The sequence below is a fragment of the Lathyrus oleraceus genome, chromosome 3, assembly GCF_024323335.1.
Source record: "Lathyrus oleraceus cultivar Zhongwan6 chromosome 3, CAAS_Psat_ZW6_1.0, whole genome shotgun sequence".
Taxonomy (NCBI): domain Eukaryota; kingdom Viridiplantae; phylum Streptophyta; class Magnoliopsida; order Fabales; family Fabaceae; genus Lathyrus; species Lathyrus oleraceus.
The window spans coordinates 5,171,095-5,194,049 of record NC_066581.1 but is presented as its reverse complement, the minus strand read 5'-3'; the positions used below and the strand labels follow the sequence as shown (position 1 = coordinate 5,194,049).

At 36.7% G+C, this 22,955-nt stretch overlaps 1 protein-coding gene and 1 long non-coding RNA gene across 2 annotated transcripts; one reads left to right on the top strand and one right to left on the bottom strand.

Annotated features, from left to right (window-relative positions):
* Positions 1–4,094: 4,094 nt before the first annotated feature.
* On the bottom strand, positions 4,095–5,169 carry LOC127132049 (probable small nuclear ribonucleoprotein G). Its single transcript, XM_051060918.1, has 4 exons — positions 5,023–5,169; positions 4,915–4,937; positions 4,659–4,780; positions 4,095–4,571 (listed from the first exon to the last, which is right to left on the bottom strand). The coding sequence occupies exons 1-4, from the start codon at positions 5,055–5,057 to the stop codon at positions 4,509–4,511; spliced, it is 243 nt and encodes an 80-aa protein (XP_050916875.1). The 5' UTR covers positions 5,058–5,169; the 3' UTR covers positions 4,095–4,508.
* Positions 5,170–5,264: 95 nt separating this feature from the next.
* LOC127132050 (uncharacterized) lies at positions 5,265–22,723 on the top strand. The gene is made up of 3 exons (XR_007806545.1): positions 5,265–5,437; positions 19,767–20,077; positions 20,165–22,723. It is a non-coding gene; the product is annotated as an uncharacterized LOC127132050 (long non-coding RNA).
* Positions 22,724–22,955: the final 232 nt, after the last annotated feature.

The following is a 22,955-nucleotide window of genomic DNA, read 5'->3' as shown; positions in this document are numbered from 1 at the left end:
TCTCTCTCTCTCTCTCTCTCTCTCTCTCTCTCACTCAAAGCCTTCATTCGTAGCAGCTAGCACTGAGATTGAAGGAATCCGTTCGTGTGGACTGAGTAGAGGCGTTGTCATCGTTCAATGTTCGTGATCGCCACAAGAGGTAACGATTCTATCACTGATCATGCCCATTCGTAAGGATCATTAAAGGAGAAATTTTAAATTCCGCTGCGTTTTGGATCGCCATTCTCCTTCAGTAGGCGCCTAAGGCTATGGCACATGCTTGCTTTATTACATGCATGGTCACATGCACCAAGGCTAGTGGCACATGCATGTCTTTTTATGCATGCAAGGAAGAGGCGCCTAAGGCTAGGACGCGTGTCTTGCTTTATGCACCATTGCAATGGGTGTCTACCTTGGATTATTAGGGCAAAGATTCCTTATGTACAGGAACATGCTTTGTGTGCAGAGATTCCTTCCAGGCGCATGCATTGTATTATCTTGTCTTTGCATAGATTCTTTGCATTGCATTGTCTTGTCTTTGCAGATGAATTGCGTGATTAGTGCATACACCGTTTACCCTATTTAATTGCATGTGAATAACAGATCAATGCGTTCACCATCAGTAGAAACACTAAAGTTACATTAAAAAAAATACCTTTCTCACCACATTACATGATTAGTTCCCATACCGAAGGTGAAATATTTGGGCATCAATTATTCGATTTTTGTTTTCGCAACACAGAAGTAACTCGGTTTACAATAAATCGACGATCAAATTTTTCACATCTGAAACAAAGAATAGAAAAGAAATTGCAGTGCAGTCCTGTGGGCCAAATCATCTACAAAAATCCGGTGTGGATTGCAGACAACCAGGTAAAGTTTTATTAGAAGAATATTCAAGATGATGACGATGTTCATCATATGTTTGTCAGTCAGAACAATCTGGACACAACGATATAGAGTTGTATATATTACAACAACAACAACAACAACAAGTGTCTCAGTTCATTGATCAGTCGCAAGTGTTTTGTGAAACTGATGACGACGAACAAGCTGAGGTCAATGTTGTAGATGAGGAAGAAGAAGAAATCGAGATTTTGGTTGATTCAATGGTAAACGATGATGAAGAAGAGGATCCATTACCAGCTAGTCATGTATATTGTCCACCTCAACACATGACAAGCTTGAATTTGGGTGTCAATGAACCTTCATCAGATATATTTTACAATCCTTATGTGCAAATTCAAGGATCTTTGAAAGGAGACACATTTCGCACAAAAGAAAATTGTGTAAAAGCTATTAAAAAGTTTCACATGGAACTATCAGCCGGTTATAGAGTTGATAGAACTAATGCAGTGAGGTACAAAATTTATTGTCGAAACGAGCACTACCTTTTCAGGTTGTCAGCTTCGCACCGGAAGAGGAGTGATTCTTGGGAGATTGGATCCATGGGTCCATTTCACACATGCATGCTCACGAACTCAATGCAAGACCATCAGAAACTTAGCTCTCAGTTAATATGCTATGAAATTTTGTTTGTCATTAGCGACAATCTGTCGTTAAAGGTGAGTACAATAATCTCGCATATTGTAGCACAATACAACTATACTCCATCATATATGAGGGCTTGGATAGCTAGGACAAAGGCGGTTGAAAAAGTGTATGGAAATTGGGAGGAGTCTTACAAACAACTTCCAAAATACTTGTTAGCTCTTAAACAGTATGCTCCAGGGACTATTGTCAAGTTGGAAACGTTGTCGGCGTATGCACCAGATAGGACTTGTGCTATTGGAAATGGAATATTCCACCGTCTCTTCTGGGCGTATCAACCATGCATCAAATGTTTTTCTTTTTGAAAACCTATTATACAAATTGATGGTACATGGTTGTACGAGAAATATAAAGGAACGTTACTGATGGCAGTGACACAAGATGGAAACAACAACATTTTTCCAATCTCCTTTGTGCTTGTTGAAAGGGAGACTGCTGAGGGATGAAGTTTTTTCCTAAGAAATCTCCGATTGCACGTTTTTCCTCAACCTAACTTTTGTTTGATCTCTGGCCGAGACCCTTCAATAGTCAGTGCATCCGAAAACATTGATAATGGCTGGCAGGATCCTCCGTCGACGTATGTCTTCTGCATTAGACATATCGCTCAGAATTTTATGCGAGAGATCAAAGATAAAACATTGTGGGAGAAGGTTGTCAACACATGTTACGCATTATCAGAACCTTCTTTCAAACACTACCACGAAAGAAATAAGATTGTCAAACGTAAATGCAGTATGGTGGATCGACAATATTCCATTGGAGAAGTGGACTAGGGCATACGACAACGGAAAACGTTGATGCCACATGACAATAAATCTCGTGGAATCAATGAACTCTGTCTTCAAAGGCATCTGAAACCTACCTATAACCGCTTTGGTGTATGCAACATATTTCAGGCTAGGGACGCTGTTTGAGACCAGACATTCCAAATGGAGTTCAGTGTTGCCATCTAGACGTTCCAAATGGAGTTCAGTGTTGCCATCTAGGAAGTTGTTCAGTGATGCTTCAATGAAATTCATTAGACATGAAGCTGCCAAAGTAAACACACACGTGATCACGGTGTTTGACCGCACTAAAGGTTGGTACATTGTTGCTGAGTCCATGGATCATAATGAAGGCACGCCGATGAGACAATACAGAGTGGAATTAGATAGAGGTTGGTGTGACTGCAAAAAGTTCCAAGCCTTTCATATGCCATGTTCCCATGTCATTGCGACACATTCAAATGTTCAAAGGAATCCATCCCACTTAATATCTGACGTTTACAAAGTCACAAGCTTATCCAATGTTTACAAAATTAGTTTTTCAATAGTTGCAAAAGAGGATTACTGGCCAGAATATCATGGGGACATTGTCTGACACAATGAAGTTATACGAAGAAATACATCATATTCAACATAAAAAACACTTCTTCATTTTGGTTGAATGTGGACACAAGTCATTGAATCCTTCTAATCCTTTCACCATCTGCAATTTCTCCATCTAACCAATGGTTCAACGTCCGATTAAGACATTCAAACGAATATATATTCCAAAGTCAAACCTTTATTGGAGGTGTGACGACTGAAAAAATTAAATCGACATTTCTCTTGTGAATGTATTCATACATTTGAAGTAGAATGAAAGAAAATGGAGTTTGAGGATAAAAGCTATGTGAAAAAATATGGGTGATACGCAAGGTATTTATAGATGAAGCATAAAATGCATGCCTCAGGACTAGACGCCAAATATGGATGATGCGCAAGGTATTTGTAGATGAACCATGAAATACATGCGCCAAAGGGCTAGACGCCAAATATGGGTGATGCGCAAGGTATTTGTAGATGAACCATGAAATGCATGCGGCAAATGGCTAGACACCACAGACAAACACATGCATACGCCAGATTCATGTGCGCAAGTGCTAAATGACACATGCATCACAAACACATGCATATGCCAGATTCATGTGCACAAGTGTTAAATGACACATGCATGCACCAACAACCTTGGTACCTACATGCAATGCTTTGGAAGCATGCACCAACAGAATTGCTCCTCTTAATGTTAAATGAATGCGCCAGATCAACTGACACATCTATTTGAAAAGACGGTTATTTCAAGATTTAATTTGGAAAATTTGGTAATTTAAAAAAAAATTCACAGACTCAAATAATTTTTTAAAAAGTTTCCCCAAAAAAAACAACAATCCTAGAATTTCAAAATATCTGTCATTTAAGACTTTTGCATACAGATTAAAGAATTTAATAATATTTTCATAAGAAATTACAATTTTACTAAATTACCCTTGTAAATGTGTTGGGGATATGATAATAATACTTATAAGACAATTGAAAAAACAACGATCATTTCTAGATGATCACAAAATTCCTAGCTATAGAGCAGAAAAGTCAATCTTGCAGAATAAAATGTTGACTAGATCCAATACCAGATTAACTCAACATGCCATAATAAAACTGTTCAGCCTGCAGCAAATGAAGGATTGGATTTATGAACGCCATTCTCATGATCTCTCAAAAGGAAAGGCCATAGTTAACAATTTACTTGAAAATGCAGCATGTATGTCAATGACAAACTATAACATTTTCTGATTAGTTTGGAGATATAACAATTTTAATCAAACACATCCACCATTTAATCCTTACAAGTACATTTACTGTGACATAAGAGGTGAAAAAGGGGCTGAAGAAAAGCACATTGCTCAAGTAACAACAAAGGGAAAACTGCAATTAGCTACAATCCTGGTCCCCTAAAAGAACCTCCTCACATACTTTTTTTCACTCTCAACTAACATGTCATTACAGGGTGTTTGGAAGAATTAGATATCACAAAAAAAAACCATTCTGTTGAAACTCAACCAGAAACATAACCTCAGATTAGGTGCTAAAACAATCATATTGAGATCCCAGCAATATCACAGTTTGTGTTGAAACTTGAAACCTTACAATTTAGTTATAAATGTTCACAAGAAACAGAAATCAGATGCTCCTGTTCACAGGTTCAAGTGCCTCTACAGTAACCACACTATTTCCACGGATTACCTGCGGAAAGGGAGTGAAACTAACAATGTTCAATTTCTATAAGCTGCTAATATAAAATTAAAAATGCATAATGATTTAAGAACTTACCACCATCCCTATATCATTTTTCTCATTGCCATTGACCTCAACAGTATTGTCAACAACCAAATTCATAAACTGGTCAAACCCACGAAGAGTACCAACAATCATACGATTTGCATTCAGCTTGACTGCAACATAATAAAGCAAGTTTTCAGCTAACAAGCACCAAATTCAAAACCCTAATTGCATCGCAAGTTTATCTTGTACACATAAACTATTGTAATCGAATTTGACGGCAAAGAAAGAAGATAATAACACTTACTTTGAAGCTGTTTGTCCATGTATCTGCCACAAAAATGCATATTATTAATATCGATCAAAAGATTGTAACGATGAATTGAAGCCAAGAGAATAGGAGAAGAAGGCTTACTTCTTCAAATCCGGCGGCTGACCTGACCTGCTCATGGTGAAGAATGGAGATCAGAGAACGCAGAAGGAAGAAGAAGAAGATGATGATTTGAAGCGCAAACCCTAAAATTTTGAGGGGTTTTGTTGGAGAATCATATGTTGGGCCCGGCCCGGCCCAACTTGTTAACTTAAGTCCAAAGTTCTGTTTTTATATATTCTAAACCCCTGGTCCTTACACGGGCAATCATCAGAAGTTCTATATCTCTCTACCTGGTCATGTCCAAAAACGTTGTCTGCGGCGTCTTGATCAAGGAGCAGGATTTCCATCCGAGTTCAATTTACTTCATCTCCAGAGTCTTAGCAAGACCAGAGACGCACTACCAAAAAATTGAGAAGGCGACTCTAGCATTTGTCACCGCGTCAAGAAAGCTGCATAGGTATTTTCCAGCACATTTTACATTTCTATTTTCCATTTCCGTAACTTTTATCTATGTTATTTTAACCATACTTGCACAACTTGTTGTTTTAATATACCACAATTCATCTCTCCTTATTGTGCCAACAAAAAAAATAATGAGATTTAGCTTATGGTTATTTCTGTGGTGGAAACTTTTTAATTGTGCGTCTATGTGAAACGGCCATTTGTAGCTTTTAGATTTCATGTTAAAATGCTTTTGAAGCACAAATAGAAACGTGCGGTGACTGTGGATAGATTTGTTTCCAAACATACATTTAGGTGGAGAGGATTTTCAGAGATTTATTTTTATTCAAAAATCAAACTCTCTTTAATTTGGAGGGAAAAAAAAATTATATTTAAGGAGTGCTTCGGAGAAGTTAGACAAATTATTCATGTATAATCTATATTATTATAATATTTTCAAAATTAAAAAATATTAATCATTAACACTTTTTCCACAATTCTATACAAAATTATTCTTTTAAAAAATTCAAAATATTTTAATATTTTAAAAAAATATATTTTTTTTAAGCTTTCTCTCTGCTCTGTTCCAAAATTTCAAACAAAACCTTAAAATAAATGTATGTTTATTGTTTCATATATCTTCTTATAACCGATATGTTTTTGAGATTTTTTTTTAAAATAACCATTTTTTTTAAAAAAAATTCAAAAATAATCAATTATTCAAAAAAATTACCAAAATAATCGAGTTTTGAAGAGGATGCGCCAGATGAATTGGCGCATCCCCAATGCATGAAGAGGAGGCGCCAATGCTACTGGCGCCTACATTGGGCCTTATGAGGAGGCGCCAATGCTAGTGGCGTTTATGTGCATTTGGTTGGTGTATGCGCCAATTCATCTGGCGCATACACCCCATCCTATTTTTTTTAATTATTAATATTTTTTAGTTTTTAATTTTTTTTAAATTATTAATATTTAATTTGTATTATTTAATAAATAATAAATAGTAATGAAAAAAAATTCATTGAAAATGTAATAATTTGTTACATTGGACTAACAATAAACTAATGACCAGTCCGATTATAACGTCCCCCTGTTCCACATCCCGGTGCGTTAGTTTGTCTCCGAGTTCTCCCACAATTTTCTTAAGGTGTTTGGGGTCTTTGTGTGCTGACTTGATCGAACGATGACTGGTTGGAAGGTCCGGCGGAAGTTCTAGCGGTATTTGACAGATGTGTCATCATTTGCTCACAATATCCGGAGGGGCTCTGGCCTACGACGCTTCCGTAATGGAGTTTGATGCCCATGTCATCGTAGTTAGGGCGTTGGGGTTGGGTGAATTAGGGACGGTATAGTTGCCCAAATTGGGCCATTGAGTCGTTTTGGAAACGAAACAATGGTTCTTGGGGCGTACTATAGTTAAACAATGGTTGGGTGTTCTGTTGATGAGATGTTTGAGTGGTCATTGGTGGGGGGCTACGATGAAGTGACCCATATGAATCATCTAGGATGTAGACGGTTGTGGTTGCGGGATTTGATTCTTGGTTTTGTGTTTGGGTTGGTGGTATGAACGGGTTGCGACGTTGGATGGTTGGTTGTTGGGTGGTTGGCATGAACGGGTTGCGATGTTGGGTGTTTGGTTGTTGTGCGTATGTGGTTGGTTGATGTTGTGTGGTTGGATGTTGGGTTTGGGTGGGTTCACATTGGTGTTGGGTGGTGAATTGTTGTGGGGCATATGATGACGAAGTAAGTTGGCATGGATCCATCAAATATCGCGGCTCAGATACAAATTGCTGAGTTGTTGCCAACCTAAACCATGTCATATGTTGTTGAGTGTGTCTTGCACCATGGATGACTGGTTCGTTCAAGATGTGTTGTCGTCGATTCCTCCATTGACGACACATGTCTTTTGCAAAGTATCTCCAGTCAGAATAATTCCACTGTGCATTAACCCTTTTTTGATGCCAAATCCCCAAACACGTGAGAGATTCTGGAATCTGTTGTAGCATTCCGAACTGCAGTTTGACCCTGTCACTCTGGTGCATTTCCACCATAGTGAATCAGATAATCAGTGTCTTCGCTGTCCAAACTGCAACATCGTCATGGTTCACATCATGATCCATACCCAAATATGGCCTCCAGACAAACTGTAAAACAATACGAAACGATTAGATAGAAAATAATTTGAGAAGTATTTTTAAATTAAAATATAGTTGGGTAGGATTATTACATCGTCATGTCCAATGTGGTCCAATAGATTTCGATAGACTACAATAGCGTGTTTCGGACACCTGTTGTAGTTCATTCCCCTTACTGACCACCTAAGATAAAAAAGAAGTGAAAAATATTATTTACTGTTAATTATAATATTAAATATAATTAACTTAATGGTCAATGATAAAGTGTTAGACTTATTTGATTGCAAACGGGAACACGAATGGGCGCTCATTTATCGGGGCGAGCGACAACATTCTTGACCACCCCCAAGCTTGAAGCAAATACGCACATGAAGAAAAAGTACAGGTATTTTTTTTGCAGTTCTACACATTGCATTATATAGAGGGGCAACGCAACTGAATCCCAACTATAAGTGTTTATCTTATTAATGTTGCGTAATAAAGATAAATATATTATATTTACAGAATTACCTGTACTTTCTGGAAACAAAAAGTTACCAAATAAAATCATAATATAATACCGAGCTTTTATTATTTTCTCATACTCGGTTGAATCGTCGGACAATACTATACTGACATAATATTGTTTTAGGTATTTTAAATTTATATCTTGCCTCCTTGCTTGATCGGATGTGTCTCCCTCAGTTTCGTTGTCTAACAAAGGGGCACCCAATAAGTCATGCTGAAGAGGAAGAGGAGCCAATACCAGCAAGTCATGTATACTGTCCACCCCAACACATGACAAGGTTGAATTTGGGTTCAGATGAACCTTCAGCAGATGTATGGTATAATCCTTACGTGCAGATGCAAGGATCTTTGAAACAAGGAGACACATTTCGCACAAAAGAGGAATGTGTAAAAGCCATTAAGAAATTCCACATGCAACTATCAGCTGATTTCAGAGTTGACAGAACTGACGCGTCGAGGTATAAAGTTTATTGTCTGAATGAGCACTGCCTTTTTAGGTTGTCAGCTTCGTACCGGAAGAGGAGCGAGTCTTGGGAGATTGGATAAATGGATCCAGATCACACATGCATGCTGGCAAACCCAATGTAGGATCATCGTAAATTAAACTCTCATCATAGTGTCTGTCATTGGCGACAATCCGTCGTTAAAGGTGAGTACAATAATCTCGCATATTAGGGCAGAGTACGAGTACACTTCATCATATAGGAAGGCATGGATAACTAGGACAAAAGCTGTTGAAAAAGTGTTTGACAATTGCGAGGAGTCTTACAAACAACTTCCAAAATACCTGTTGGCTCTAAAATAATATGCTTCCGGGACAATTGTCAAGATGGAAAAATTGCCCGCCTATACACCAGATGGTACGTGTGCTGTTGGAAATAGAATATTTCACCGTCTATTCTGGGTGTATGAACCATGTATCATAGGTTTTTCTTTCTGTAAACCAATTATACAAATTGATGGTAAATGGTTGTACGGAAAATACAAAAGAACATTACTGATGACAGTGGCACAAGATGGGAACAACAATATTTTTCCAATCGCCTTTGCCCTAGTTGAAGGGGAGACTGCTGAGGGATGGAGTTTTTTCCTAAGAAATCTCCGATTGCACGTTGCACCTCAGCCTAACTTGTGTTTGATCTCCGACAGACACCCTTCAATCATCAGTGCATATAATAACATTGACAACGGCTGGCAAAATCCTCCTTCGACGCATGTGTTATGTATTAGACATATTGCTCAGAATTTCATGCGGGAAATCAAAGATAAGACGTTGCGGAAGAAGGTTGTCAATGCAGGTTACGCATTATCAGAACCTTATTTCAAACACTACCGCGAGGAAATAAGATTGTCAAACGAAGATGCGGTATGGTGGATCGATAGTATTCAATTGGAGAAGTGGACTAGGGCATACGACAACGGTCAGCGTTGGGGCCACATGACAATAAATCTTGTGGATCAATAAACTCTGTCTTCAAAGGCATCCGTAACCTACCAATAACCTCTTTGGTGCAGGCTACATATTTCAGGCTAGGGCCGTTGTTTGAAACCAGACGCTCAAAATGAAGTTCAGTGTTGCAATCTGGACAGTTGTTCAGTGATGCTTCAATGAAATTCATCAGACATGAAGCTGCCAAAGCAAACACACACGTGGTTACGGTATTTGACCGAACTAAAGGTTGGTTTAGTGTTGCCGAGTCCATGGATCACAATGAGGGCATGCCGATGGGACAGTACAGAGTCGAACTAGATAGAGGGCATGCCTAAAGGATTGGCGCCCACACAACCAAGCACACATAGGCGCCAGATGAATTGACGCCCACATAACCAAACACACACAGGTGCCACTAGCATTGGCGCCTCTTCATGAGGGCCCAATGCAGGCGTCACTAGCATTGGCGCCTCCTCATGAGGTCCAATGTAGGCGCCACTAGCATTGACGCCTCCTCATGAGGAGCCCAATGCATGCGCCAATGCTATTGGCGCCTCCTCTTCATGCATTGAGGATGCGCCAATTCATCTGACGCATCCTCTTCAAAACCCAGTTATTTTGGTAATTTTTTTGAATAATTGATTATTTTCAAATTTTTTTTTGAAAAAGATGGTTATTTTGAAAATAAAATTCTTTTTTTGATATTGTTAGAAAAATGATTTTTTATTCATAAAAAAATTATTAATATACTAAATCTATATTTTTTGCATAAAGATTACAAATTGTACGCATCTCTTTCGATCTTATTAGTTATTGATATTCTTTCATTGGTTATTATATTATTTTATATGAAATATATGTATTTTAAATTAAACATAAAAAATAAATAAGATAATTAATTAGTTAAAAAATACACAGGATGAAATATTATTTTTCTTTCGTAGATGTAATAATGAAAGTACTTATAATATCTAAACCTAATTTATGCAATAGGCAATTATTAATCATTAATTAATTAATTAATTAAACTTCTATTTTTCAATATTATAATCGTAAATATGAAACAATAGTAATATACTAACTATAATTTCTTTTAAAGAATGAATCACTAAAGTAGTGGCTAAAGTTTACTATTTATATACGAGACAATTATCCGTCAATAACAAATTAGTTGATTTTAGTTTTTCTATACATTCAAAATAAAAATAAAAATGACTGTCCTATATTATTTAAAAAATACTTAAATTTAAAAATTAAAATTAAAACCAACAACATAAAAATGAAAACAACTTTAAAAAGAATGCAGAAAAGAGAATTTTTATTAACTAAAGTGACACTAATGATCTTCTTACAACTATTTACCAGAAGATTAGAAATTGGAAATTAAAAACTATAAGTAAATTTTTACCACTAAACTTACATATTTATGTATTAAATTAAAAGTAAATTTTTTACCACTAAACTATATTATTCTCATTAGTTTTTCACACTTCAATTATTTCAAAAATGAATATCTAAAAAAGTCATTAAAACATATGATTGATAAGTATCAAATTTATATAAAATACGTAGACATTTATTAACTTATTTTACGACAATCAGTATAAAAAGTCACCATTTATTTATAAAAAATAATAGAACATTTGTTTGGACTTTCATAGTATGTCTTTACTAAAAGCATGTAGAGCGGGGGAATATACCTTCCAAATTAAAAGTTCATTTGAAAATATTTTGAATAACTTTCAATCGGATTTTCTAAAATAAAAGTGATTTTGTGTGACTAAATCAAATTTAGCATAAAAAAGATTATGCTTATTGATTGAAATTGTTATTCGACAACTCAAACTGTTCAAAGCTTAAATAAGATTCATATACGAGTATGACAAAAAATGATCAAACTAATAATGTATTGATCAATTGCTAAACTAACAATGTATTGACCTTTACAATTAGAAATAACTATCTTTTCATTAGGCCAATCATTCCATTTGTTAATAATATTGCAACAAAAATATATCTTTCATAAGTGATTTAGTATTTAATAAATTATTTAATATTTCATCTATTAATAATTAATTTATTTATTTCAACTATAAATGATTTAATATTCCACTAAGTGCTTCAACTCATGCACTTGTAGCCTTTGTTTACACTAATTGATGTTTATGAAATATGAGCATGATAATGATAATCACATACATAAAATGCATGAATGCACTTGCATAGATGTATATACATGCATGAGTGTATTTGTTTTGAAAAATGCTTCACCACCACGCATACATGAAAATAACATTGGTACTTTGAGAAACTAAGAATCCAAACCTTACTTCAAAAACAAACATGAAGATAAAACTTTAATGGAAGATGATGACGAAGATTGTGAGAGAAAGAGTAAATAATAAAGTTACATAATCAAACTACCAAAAATGATTATGGTTTGAAATGGTGAAACACTAAATAAACATACATGAATACCTCATAAACAAACATATATGTTTTCACGGATCTGAAAAAATTATGGGTTTGTATGAAGGTTGGATATGAAGATATGAATTCAAACCCAAAATTAGGGACTAAAAGCAAAAACAATATTAGGTTACAGGGACTAAGGTCAAAAACGCGTTAATTTATAGGGGCAAAAATAATATTTAATCCAAAATTTCGGGTTTGTGTTTATATTTTCATCCTTAACCATCATACAAATCATGAACTTGTTTAAATTCAAAATTATTCCTTGTTTATTCCTTATTTCCCCTTTTTATAAAAATGATTTCTCACACTTCTATCAAGACCAAAGACTACCATTGTACAATAAAAATTTATCACCAATTCTATTAGGTGATAAAGCTTGCAAACTCATATCCCATCATTAGAAACAACAACTAAATTAAATGAAATAGGACAAAGTTATGTATTAAGGAATTGGAACAGAGTAAAGTTACCAACTGAATACGTAGCCATGGATGAAGGTGCAGAGGAAGAAGAAGAATACGAATTAGAGGAGAGGAAGAAGAAGAAGTTCAAATTGAAAAATCAACTCATTTTTGGATTTAGTCCTCATTCCCATTATGTAATATATATACATATGCGTTGCAAATATGAAATAAGAAACACATGTGGCTTAGTGGAGAGGCATCTTTGTTATAAATACAAGGTTCATGGTTTGACCCCTCTCAAGAACAATTTTTAAATTTTTTGACTTTTATCATTTAACACAAAAAAGTTAAATAATCAATAATTAGTCTACGTGGAATTAAAAAAACAAATTCGGCCACATCAGCAACGTTAGCCACGTCAGCTTTTTTATAACGGAGAAAGAGAAAGAGAAAGAGAAAGAGAAAGAGAGAGAGAGAGAGAGAGAGAGAGAGAGAGAGAGAGAGAGAGAATACATCGAAATTTATAATGGTTTGCCACGTTCGTCCCTGCTTTGTACTTAATCCTCTCTCCAATGGTTACTCATTGTAAATTTATTGGTCTTCCAATGATTTGTAACAAAATCTTAAGAATTTATATAATCAGAATATCCAAAATAAATATTGAAAAATAAATTTCTTCTTTTTGGATCTTTGACTTGTACATAATCTACAAACTAAACTCTATGAAAAGTCTTTAATCGAATTGACTTCTTGAATCTTCCACACGATTCCACCAATATCTTGAGCGTTGGTATGTCCGAAGATTGATAATAACTCCTACCCAGGCTTCTACACATCACTACCAAGGTTAACATGGAGAGAAGAACCTCATTCTTTTCCAATGGAATTGTCAGAACCAGTCACAACACCACACACCCTTACGAACCTCTGAAATCATAACCAAATCTTCAAAGAAACATTAAATTCAAAAACGATTCTACTCAATAATCATGAATCTTCAAAGATAAGATTCATATCCATGCAACAATAGAAAAAGAATTAGGTATAAGATAAAATAAATCGTTTGCAAATATTCACAAAAGATCCAAAACTCTTTTGAAAAATGAAAGAAGAAGTGGTTTGTGAGGTTTCAAATCAATAATGGAAGTATGTGTTTTCTAACATTGTGAATTATTTAAGAGAAAAAATAATTTATTGGTGCTAGAGATTATCTCGTCGCGAAAAATACAGAGTCATCACCGAATTTTATTTATTCCAAAGGAAAGGGAAAATATCGATAAAACCCCAAAAGAATGGTATTCGCAACCAAGAGCGGATCCAGGAGTCGGTTATGCAAGGGAAATGTATTAGCACCCCTCACATCTATTATACTCAACGGGAACCCCTTGGCTTATCCTTTGTGAGTATGGATGTTGTTATCTGAAGGTTACTTGCTATTGGTTAATGGAGAAAAAAGAATAATTTTTAAATTAGTCTGCTCGTCAAGGATTCAAACCCTTGTGCTTACATATCCTTATATTGCAATAAGGAAATCAAAGCTCTGTAGTTCATAGTACAAAATGATTGTGTCATGATTGTTTTAGTAGACAGTGTTAACGTTCACGTACTAGCAGTTAATGTTGCTTATATGCTGGTGCATGGGAGACTTAAGCGTTTGTTTGTTTGAGGTAGAATGAATGTGCTTGGATCATATTCTAGCAATTAAACTTGACTTGTATGCTCACGCATGAGAGACTTTAAGCGTTGTTCATACCACGGTAGAAAGGAAGTAACATGTCCTTTGTGAAATGGTTTTGGATGCCCTAAAGTGGAAAATTGGATTTGATAAGTTGTGGTTGATTTTAGAGTAAGAGACAAGTAACAGACCACAACCTAAGTACGACCGAAAATCTGAGTACTTGGGAGTTGAGAGGACAATGGTATCATAACCCCTCTTTTCCATCCAAAGAGTTTTTGTTTATGAAATTATTTGGCGAGTTTAATCATTGGTACTTAGAGGGAGACGAGAATCTAATCATTGGCTAAGTATAGCCAACAATCATAATACTCGAGAGTTGAGAGGACAATCATCCTAACCACTCTTTTTCACTCTCAGAGCACCAGATTAGACTCGTTTTATTGTTAAGTGTTTTGAAGCCAAGTATCGGGCCACAAGCTAGGTACGACTGACAACCCAAGTACTTGAGAATGTTGTGCACAAGTACGTATAACCCATCTTTTTCTTCCAGTTTATTGTGAAAATGTTTTGAAAATCACTTGATGTTGGATCCAGTGTTTGAAAATTTGTTATGAAAGATATGAGAATGGGATAGAGATAGAGATAGAAGTGTGAGAATGGAATGAAATGAATGAGATGCTTGACATTGGACCAAACACTCACGTTGCTTTTAAGTGAATTTGATTTGGAAAAGCACTTGATGTTGGATCAAATGTGTTTTTATTCTTTGGAAAATTTATTTTTATCGTTTGGTTTTGTCTTGTTAGTTAGCATGCAAAGGAGCCAATGACCTTAGATAAGATGTTAGAGCTTATTGCTGAAAGATGGTCGCCTACTCCGATGACGATAAACTACTTATGCATTTCTTCCAAGACTATTTGAGTGGAGCATCACTTGATTGCTATATGCAACTTGAAGGGACCCACACACGGACGTGGAGGGAAATGGTTGAGGCCTTCCTAAAACATTATCAATACAACACCAACATGGCTCCCAACTGCACTCAGCTTCAAAATCTGACTCAAAAGTCCGAAGAGACTTTTAAAGAGTACGTGCAAGGATAGAAGGAACTAGCCGCAAGGGTACAACCTCCTTTGTTGGAAAGAGAGTTGATTGATATGTTTATGGGTAACCTTCAAGGTCCTACTTAGACCGAATGGTAGGAATCACATCTTCAGGTTTCTCCGGTCTAGTCCTAGCCGATGAAATGATCGAGAACATGATTAAGATGGGAAAGATTCAGAATGCCGCAAGCACGTTCGATGTAATGAAGAATCCCTATGTAGCCTATGGCAAGAAAAGGGAGGATGAAGCGAATGAAACTGTCGTGGTAAGAGGAAGAGTCCCAACTTATCGAGTTTCATACCAACAAGTTACCGTTGTGGCACCAATTCAGGATCAATAACTATATGCTATCCCAGTTGACCAAAGAGCCAGCCAACAACCTACTATATATCAACACCAACAACCATATCAGTAACAACAACAATATCATCATCAACAACCACAACAATGTTATCCACAAAAACAACAACAACGAAGACCTGAAAGGAGAATTGATCTAATGCCCATCTCTTACAACTGTACATTACCATATTTATTACGTGATTCATTGGTGCAGTTAAGGGAGCTAGGACCACCACCAATGGTTCTACCTTCTGGCTATGATGTAAACGCCCGGTGCGAGTTCCACTCCGACGCTCCCGGTCACTCTATGGAGAAATGTAAAGCCTTGAAGTACAAAGTCTACGATATGATAGACTCGAAGACTATCACATTTGTGTCTAACAGGCCAAATGTGACCAACAACCCGATGCCACCCCATAACAAACCATCAATGAATATGGTAGAAATTGATGAAGGAAGAAGATTGGTGTCCTGTGTGGACGAATTAAGAACTCCTCTGATTAAGATTAAGGAACAATTGTTGAAAAGTCATGTGTTACTCGTCTGTGATACTAATTATGAGCATTGTGCAATCAAACCTCAAGAATGCAAAGTTTTAAAGTCTGTTGTCCAACAATTAATAGATGAAGGAATCATGGTAGAGGAACATCTGTCCATTAATGAATATGTGTGAACTCTGGAAATTTCGTACAATGAAGTCCAACCACTACAAATTCCATATTATCTCCCTCCAATGACTGTTTCTGATAATCCAGTTACTCCTCTGTTGATAACGGTGCCCACTTCGTTCCCTTTTTAAATACTAAAGCAATTCCATGGATCTAATGTTCGACAATCTACATCCATGGACACAAAGTACAAGAAGAGCTTGTAACATCCAATGAGCCAATCGTGAATATAAGCGGAACCGGTGGAGTAACCAGAAATGGAAGAATTTTTGCACATGTATCCCTGTCATTGACAACAGTGGGACCTCAAATTAAGAGAAAGTCAAACAAGTTAAAAATGACCAGCAAATGCAAGATTCCCTACCTACCAATGAGGTGGAGGAATTCTTGCGCATCATTAAGAAAATCGACTATAAGGTGGTTGAACAACTCAAGCAAACCCCATCGAAGATCTCAATGTTGTCTTTGCTCATGTGCTCCAAGGCACATAAAGATGCCTTAGTGAAATTCTTGAGGTTCGCCCATGTGCCACAAGAAATTTTTATTTGTCAATTCGAAGGTGTAGTCAACAACATTGCATCCAGTTCAAATTTGGGATTTAACGATGATGAGTTTCCACCCGAGAGAAAATCACAATAAGGCTCTCCACGTCTCTGTCAAATGTGTGGATACCATTCTATCTAGGGCGTTGGTAGATATTGGTTCATCTCTGAACATTCTACCAAAGATCTTGTTATCCAAGTTAACCATTAAGGGGACAATAATGAAACCTAGTGAGTTGGTTGTTAACACATTTGATGGCTCGAGGAGGATTGTGATCGGTGAAGTTGACCTCCCCATAAAGATTTCCCCCTACATTTTCTTTATCACTTTCTTTGTAATGGATATATATCCTGCTTACAGTTGTTTACTCGGATGTCCTTGGTTACACTCAGTCGGAGGTGTCACATCGACACTCCATAAAAGGTTGAAATGGTTGGTCAAAAACAAGCTTGTGGTAGTTGAAGGCGAGGAGGACATCATAGTCAGCCACTTAGCGTCTTTCTGATATGTTGAAGGAGGAGGTGTAGTACATGAGACCCCGTTCCAATCATTTGAAGTGGTGAATGTAAAGATGGTTATCCCCTTAAGGGAAGAGAAGAAAACTGAATTTTCAATGATCTCCTTGGAGGATGTGAAAAATGTGATCAAGAATGGACACCCCGAAGGTTGGGGAAGAGTTTTGGATTTGACTGTGAATAAAGACCGCTCCGGTTTTGGTTACAACTCCCAAAATATGAAGAGATTAACACCAAAAGTTGTGGAGGGACAAGTTTCCCCATTATAAAAAATCTTTGCAATCGTCGGACACCTCATAGATGGCCAAACTTGTGCTTTGGAAGAAGGAGTTAGCATGACCGTTGAAAAGTAATTTCATGTTTTGTTTGTTTCCCTTTTAAGAAAAAGAACACATGCTATGCCCAAGGCATGGGGGAACCATTTATAGTCCCCTCTATTAATTTTCAATCAAATTAATCAATGAAATCATCACCTTTGCATTCAAATTATGCTCTTTGTCTTTCATTTATTTTTACTTTCTCACTTAACAACAACAAAAAATGGCAATGTTTTCTTACTTTCCTTTAAGTTTTCATTCATTTTCCCTCTCTTTCATAAAAATAAAAGCATGAACCCTGAATCATGCAGACCCCCCTGATTACCACCAACAACAATACCGCTATGGTTCTATATGACTTCGACAATCTAATCAATCACATTGACGAAGACTATGAGGAAGATTGTAAGATCCCCGAGGAGTTAGCTCGACTTCTAAGGAAAGATTCAAAGGTCATCCAACCGCATGAATAATCGGTAGAAGTGGTCAATCTTGGAAGCGAAGAAGAAGTGAAAGAGGTCAGAATAGGCGCAACCCTGCAAGATGATGTGAAAGAAAAGTTGGTAAATCTCATACGAGAGTACATGAATGTGTTTGATGGTCTTGACAATGACATCGTGGTCCACTGGTTACAATTCAAAGTAGATTTCCCTTCAGTCAAGAAAAAATTGAAAAGAACTAGGCCTGACATGGCAATGAAGATTAAAGAGGAAGTGAAAAAGTAGATAAATGCAGGTTTTCTAGCAGTTTCCAACTACCCTTAGTGGATTGCCAACATCGTGCCTGTATCGAATTAGACGCTCAACGAGACCTATAGATCCAAACCATGGAAGCTCAGCAAACTGAAATGATGTAAATCCTTTGCCAAATGCAACATGATCAGCACGACTACGCTTTCAGAACCGAACAGAACATGTCCGGCTTGATCGATGAAATGGCAACATTAACAAGGCGTGTGGAAGATCTCCAGAACTATACGCCACCTCACCAACCAGGAAACGGTGGACATCCACGTACACGTGGCAGAAGGCATCAGTAGCAGAATAACCAGGTTCTACCTTTCTTTCCTATCTTATGTCGTTGCATTGGGGACAATGCAAGATTTAAGTATAGGGGAGGAAGCTTTACCGCTTTTATTTACCGCTTTCTAGTTAATTTTAAGTTATTGTTATTTCCTTTTGTTATTTTATATTCTTTTGGTTATTTTAATTTTTGTTAAAGTGTCAGTCAAGTTAAATATCAATGTGTTGTCGAGTCTATGCGTGGTTTCCGTTATTTACTAATTCTCCTATTTACTTAAGCCATACAATTTTTTTGCAAAAATCTAGACTTAGAGATATAACACATCTTTTTTGAAAATTCTAAACTATAAATCAAGCTGAGGTTAAATTGTAGAGATTTGGTAAAAACTTTATAAGATCGGTATCGTTTTAACACCTTAAATCTCACAAGTATAAGATCGACTTGATTACTTGTCATGTTAAAGCCTTAAATTATATCCTTTAATATTTCCTTAAGTAGTTTTTCTAGCAGTCAGCACCATCCTAAGCACACACTACGCAAGAAGTCGATGCAAATAAGTGTAAGATTTCAGGCTTAAAAGAAGAAAAGATTACAAAATGCATTAAAAATGTTGTTCCCTCTAAGTTAGGTGATCCTCACCCGGTCATTTAGCCAAACGGTATAATCATCTTCAATTGTTATTTGAGCCAAAGTGCGAAAAAGAAAGAAAGAAATAATGATGAGATCATAGTCACTAACAGACTATCTTGCTATGAATGTGAAAGGATAACGAGCTTAATGTGATTGCGCCAGAATGGAAAAGGATAAAAAGAAGGTTTAGTAAGGTAGGCTTAGGCATGACAACATGATTCCGATTGGTTTGTATAGGAGGGAGACTTATGGTTGCAACATTACGACTGTGTATTCTAACGATACCCTTAGTGTGGAAGTGAGTACCTATTAATACAATTTTGAACCAAAGTAAAGTTTATAGACTAGAATGAGTATCCGAATGCAACTGGGTTTTCTACGAGTCTTGATAATGTATGCTGCAAATATTTTACAAAACTTTTTTATGTATGCGGCATTTGCTTGAGGACAAGCAAAGGTTTAAGTATGAGGGAGTTTGATAACGCGAAAACATATCATATTTTTGGCTCCATATGCATTGCTTTTTACTCGATTAACACTTACTATTACACAATATTTCATGTTTATTGCAGGTATTTATCGATTAAAAGGTTTACCGCAAGCAAAATGGAAAATAGCAAAAAGGAAAGAAAAAGGGAAAAAAGAGAAGAAAATGAAGCTTTCAAAGAGATAATGGACTACCAAAGCAAATGGACTTGTGGCGCCCATTATCCAAGGAGTATGGCGCCTGCCACATTGGTCCAAGAGGTAGGTGGTGCCCGCCACCAACCTTTGAGAAGTGGTTGCTACAAAGGTGACGCCCGCCACTCATTAAGAAGCTAGGGTTGTGGCAACCGCCACAACCTAGTCTTCCACCATTTTTGGTCGAGAAAACTCTAACAAGGTGAACGAAAAAGAACTTTTTTATTTGTTCGCCACATTTTTGCCACAACAGGTGAATACCGTCCCGTTTATTCTATCTCACATGCAGGCCATTGTCAATGCGAAGCGAGACCGGATTATTTTTGGAGGCTTAATAACCTCCATAGCCAGAGTCCTAGGACTCGAAGAAAAATTCTCCAGGCTAACCCCGCTCCCGCATCATGCCATTGACATTGACATTGACATGGCAAGGAGCATGAAACTATTAAAATGAAGGAGTGATGGTAAATTTAATTTAATAATTGCTAATAATGTGTTACAAGATTTTATCCTCCCAAATCCAAATCGCACAGATGTGCGCAACCCGGATAATTATTGTTATACTAATGATTTGGTGCCTAACCAAGTCCCCGCACACATTTCTGAGAATGTAGTTGCTCGCGGGGACAACGATGAGGATCACATTCTGAAGCAAACTGCTCCCGCTACTGACCCACACACCACACATACTTTATTTGAAAATGTTGCAGGTACATCTTCCAGTCAAAGACCAAGAAGAAATGTGGCACCAGCCACTCTTGATGAGATCTACGTTGAACTGCTGCGACGTAGCTAATTAGACGCTCAGCGAGACCTACAGATCCAAACCATGGGAGCTCAGCAAACTGAAATGATGCAAATCCTTCGCCAAATGCACCATGATCAGCACGACTACGCTTTCAGAACCGAACAGAACATGTTCAACTTGATCGATGAAATGACAACATTGACAATGCGTGTGGAAGATTTCCAGAACTATACGCCACCTCACCAGCCAGGAAATGGTGGACGTCAACGTACACGTGGCAGAAGGCGTCAGTAGCAGAATAACCAGGTTCTACCTTTTTTTCCTATCTTATGTCGTTGCATTGGGGATAATGCAAGATTTAAGTATGGGGGAGGAAGCTTTACCGCTTTTTATTTACCGCTTTCTAGTTAAATTTAAATTATTGTTATTTCCTTTTGTTATTTTATATTCTTTTGGTTATTTTAATTTTTGTTAAAGTGTCAGTCAAGTTAAATATCAATGTGCTGTCGAGTCTTTATGCGTGGTTTCCGTTATTTACTAATTCTCCTATTTACTTAAGCCATATAAATTTTTTGCAAAAATCTAGACTTAGAGATACAATGCATCTTTTGAAAATTCTAAACTATAAATCAAACTGAGGTTGAATTGTAGAGATTTGGTAAAAACTTTATAAGATCGATATCGTTTTAACACCTTAAATCTCCCAAGTATAAGATCGACTTGAGTACTTGTCATGCCATAGCCTTAAATTCTATCCTTTAATATTTCCTTAAGTAGTTTATCTAGCAGTCAGCACCATCCTAAGCACACACTATGCAAGAAGTCGATGCAAATAAGTGTATGATTTCAGGCTTAAAAGAAGAAAAGATTACAAAATGTATGAAAAATGTTGTTCCCTTTAAGTTAGGTGATCCTCACTCGGTCATTTAGCCCAACGGTATAACCATCTTCAATTGTTATTTGAGCCAAAGTGCGAAAAAGAAATAAATAAATAATGATGAGATCATAGTCACTAACAGACTATCTTGCTATGAATGTGAAAGGATAACAGGCTTAATGTGATTGCGCCAGAATGAAAAAAGATAAAAAGAAGGTTTAGTAAGGTAGACTTAGGCATGACAACATGATTCAGATTGGTTTGTATAGGAGGGAGACTTATGGTTGCAACATTGCGACTGTGTGTTCTAACGATACCCTTAGTGTGGAAGTGAGTACCTGTTAATACAATTTTAAACCAAAGTAAAGTTTATAGACTAGAATGAGTATCCGAATGCAACTATGTTTTTTACGAGTGTTGATGATGTATGCTGCAAATATTTTACAAAACTTTTTTTATGTACGCGACATTTGCTTAAGGACAAGCAAATGTTTAAGTATGGGGGAGTTTGATAACGCGAAAACGTATCGTATTTTTGGCTCCATATGCATTACTTTTTACTCGATTAACACTTATTATTATGCAGTATTTCATGTTTATTGTAGGTATTTATCGATTAAAAGGTTTATCGCAAGCAAAATGGAAAATAGAAAAAAGAAAAGAAAAAGGAAAGAAAAAGAGAAGAAAATGAAGCTTTCAAAGAGATAATGGACCACCAAAGCAAATGGACTTGTGGCGCCCAATATCCAAGGAGTGTGGCGCCCGCTACATTGGCCCAAGAGGTAGGTGGCGGCCGCCACCAGCCCTTGAGAAGTGGTTGCTACAAAGGTGGCGCCCGCCACTCATTAAGAAGTTAGAGTTGTGGCAACCGCCACAACCTAGTCTTCCACCATTTTCTCCACCTTCTTAGCCACGATTGCCACCACCTTGCTACATTTTAGGGATTGCGGAAAAGTTATAAAAGTGGAACCTCTCAGACTCACACGTCTCTCTCTTCTTCCAGTTTTCAAGTTCACGATTAATTTTATTCAGCATTATTTTTCTTTTAGTTTTCAAGGCAGTTTCCTCACTCTGTAAAAGTGATAGTTCTCCACATCGGGGACTATTACAGTTTATTATTTTTACGCATTTGGGATTCAATTGTACGTATTATTCATTGCCAAAGCCTGCCAGAATTATTTTAATCGAAGATTCAAGATTCAGTTCCAGTTCTTAAATTGCAATCCAGGTTTTACTTTGATTACTGTTTTATTTATTTATGCCTTATTGCATGTTTAATTTCCCAAATACCATGTCTGTTACCGGATCCATGTCCTTAGATTTACATAGCAACATTAGACCATGATACGGTCGATTATTAGTCCTTGTGGGTTCGATAATCTTTAAAACTACGCGATAGGACTGTGCACTTGCAGTCATGATTCACATAGACTTACTAAGTCGCGATCAAGTTTT

Bases quoted from the DNA above. Each gene is read 5' to 3' on its own strand.
- LOC127132049 (XM_051060918.1), bottom strand. From the start codon at position 5,057: ATGAGCAGGTCAGGTCAGCCGCCGGATTTGAAGAA. The intron at 4,938-5,022 runs GTAAGCCTTCTT...TTTTTGTGGCAG, and splicing joins CAGCCGCCGGATTTGAAGAA to ATACATGGACAAACAGCTTC. The intron at 4,781-4,914 runs GTAAGTGTTATT...ATTATGTTGCAG, and splicing joins CATGGACAAACAGCTTCAAA to TCAAGCTGAATGCAAATCGT.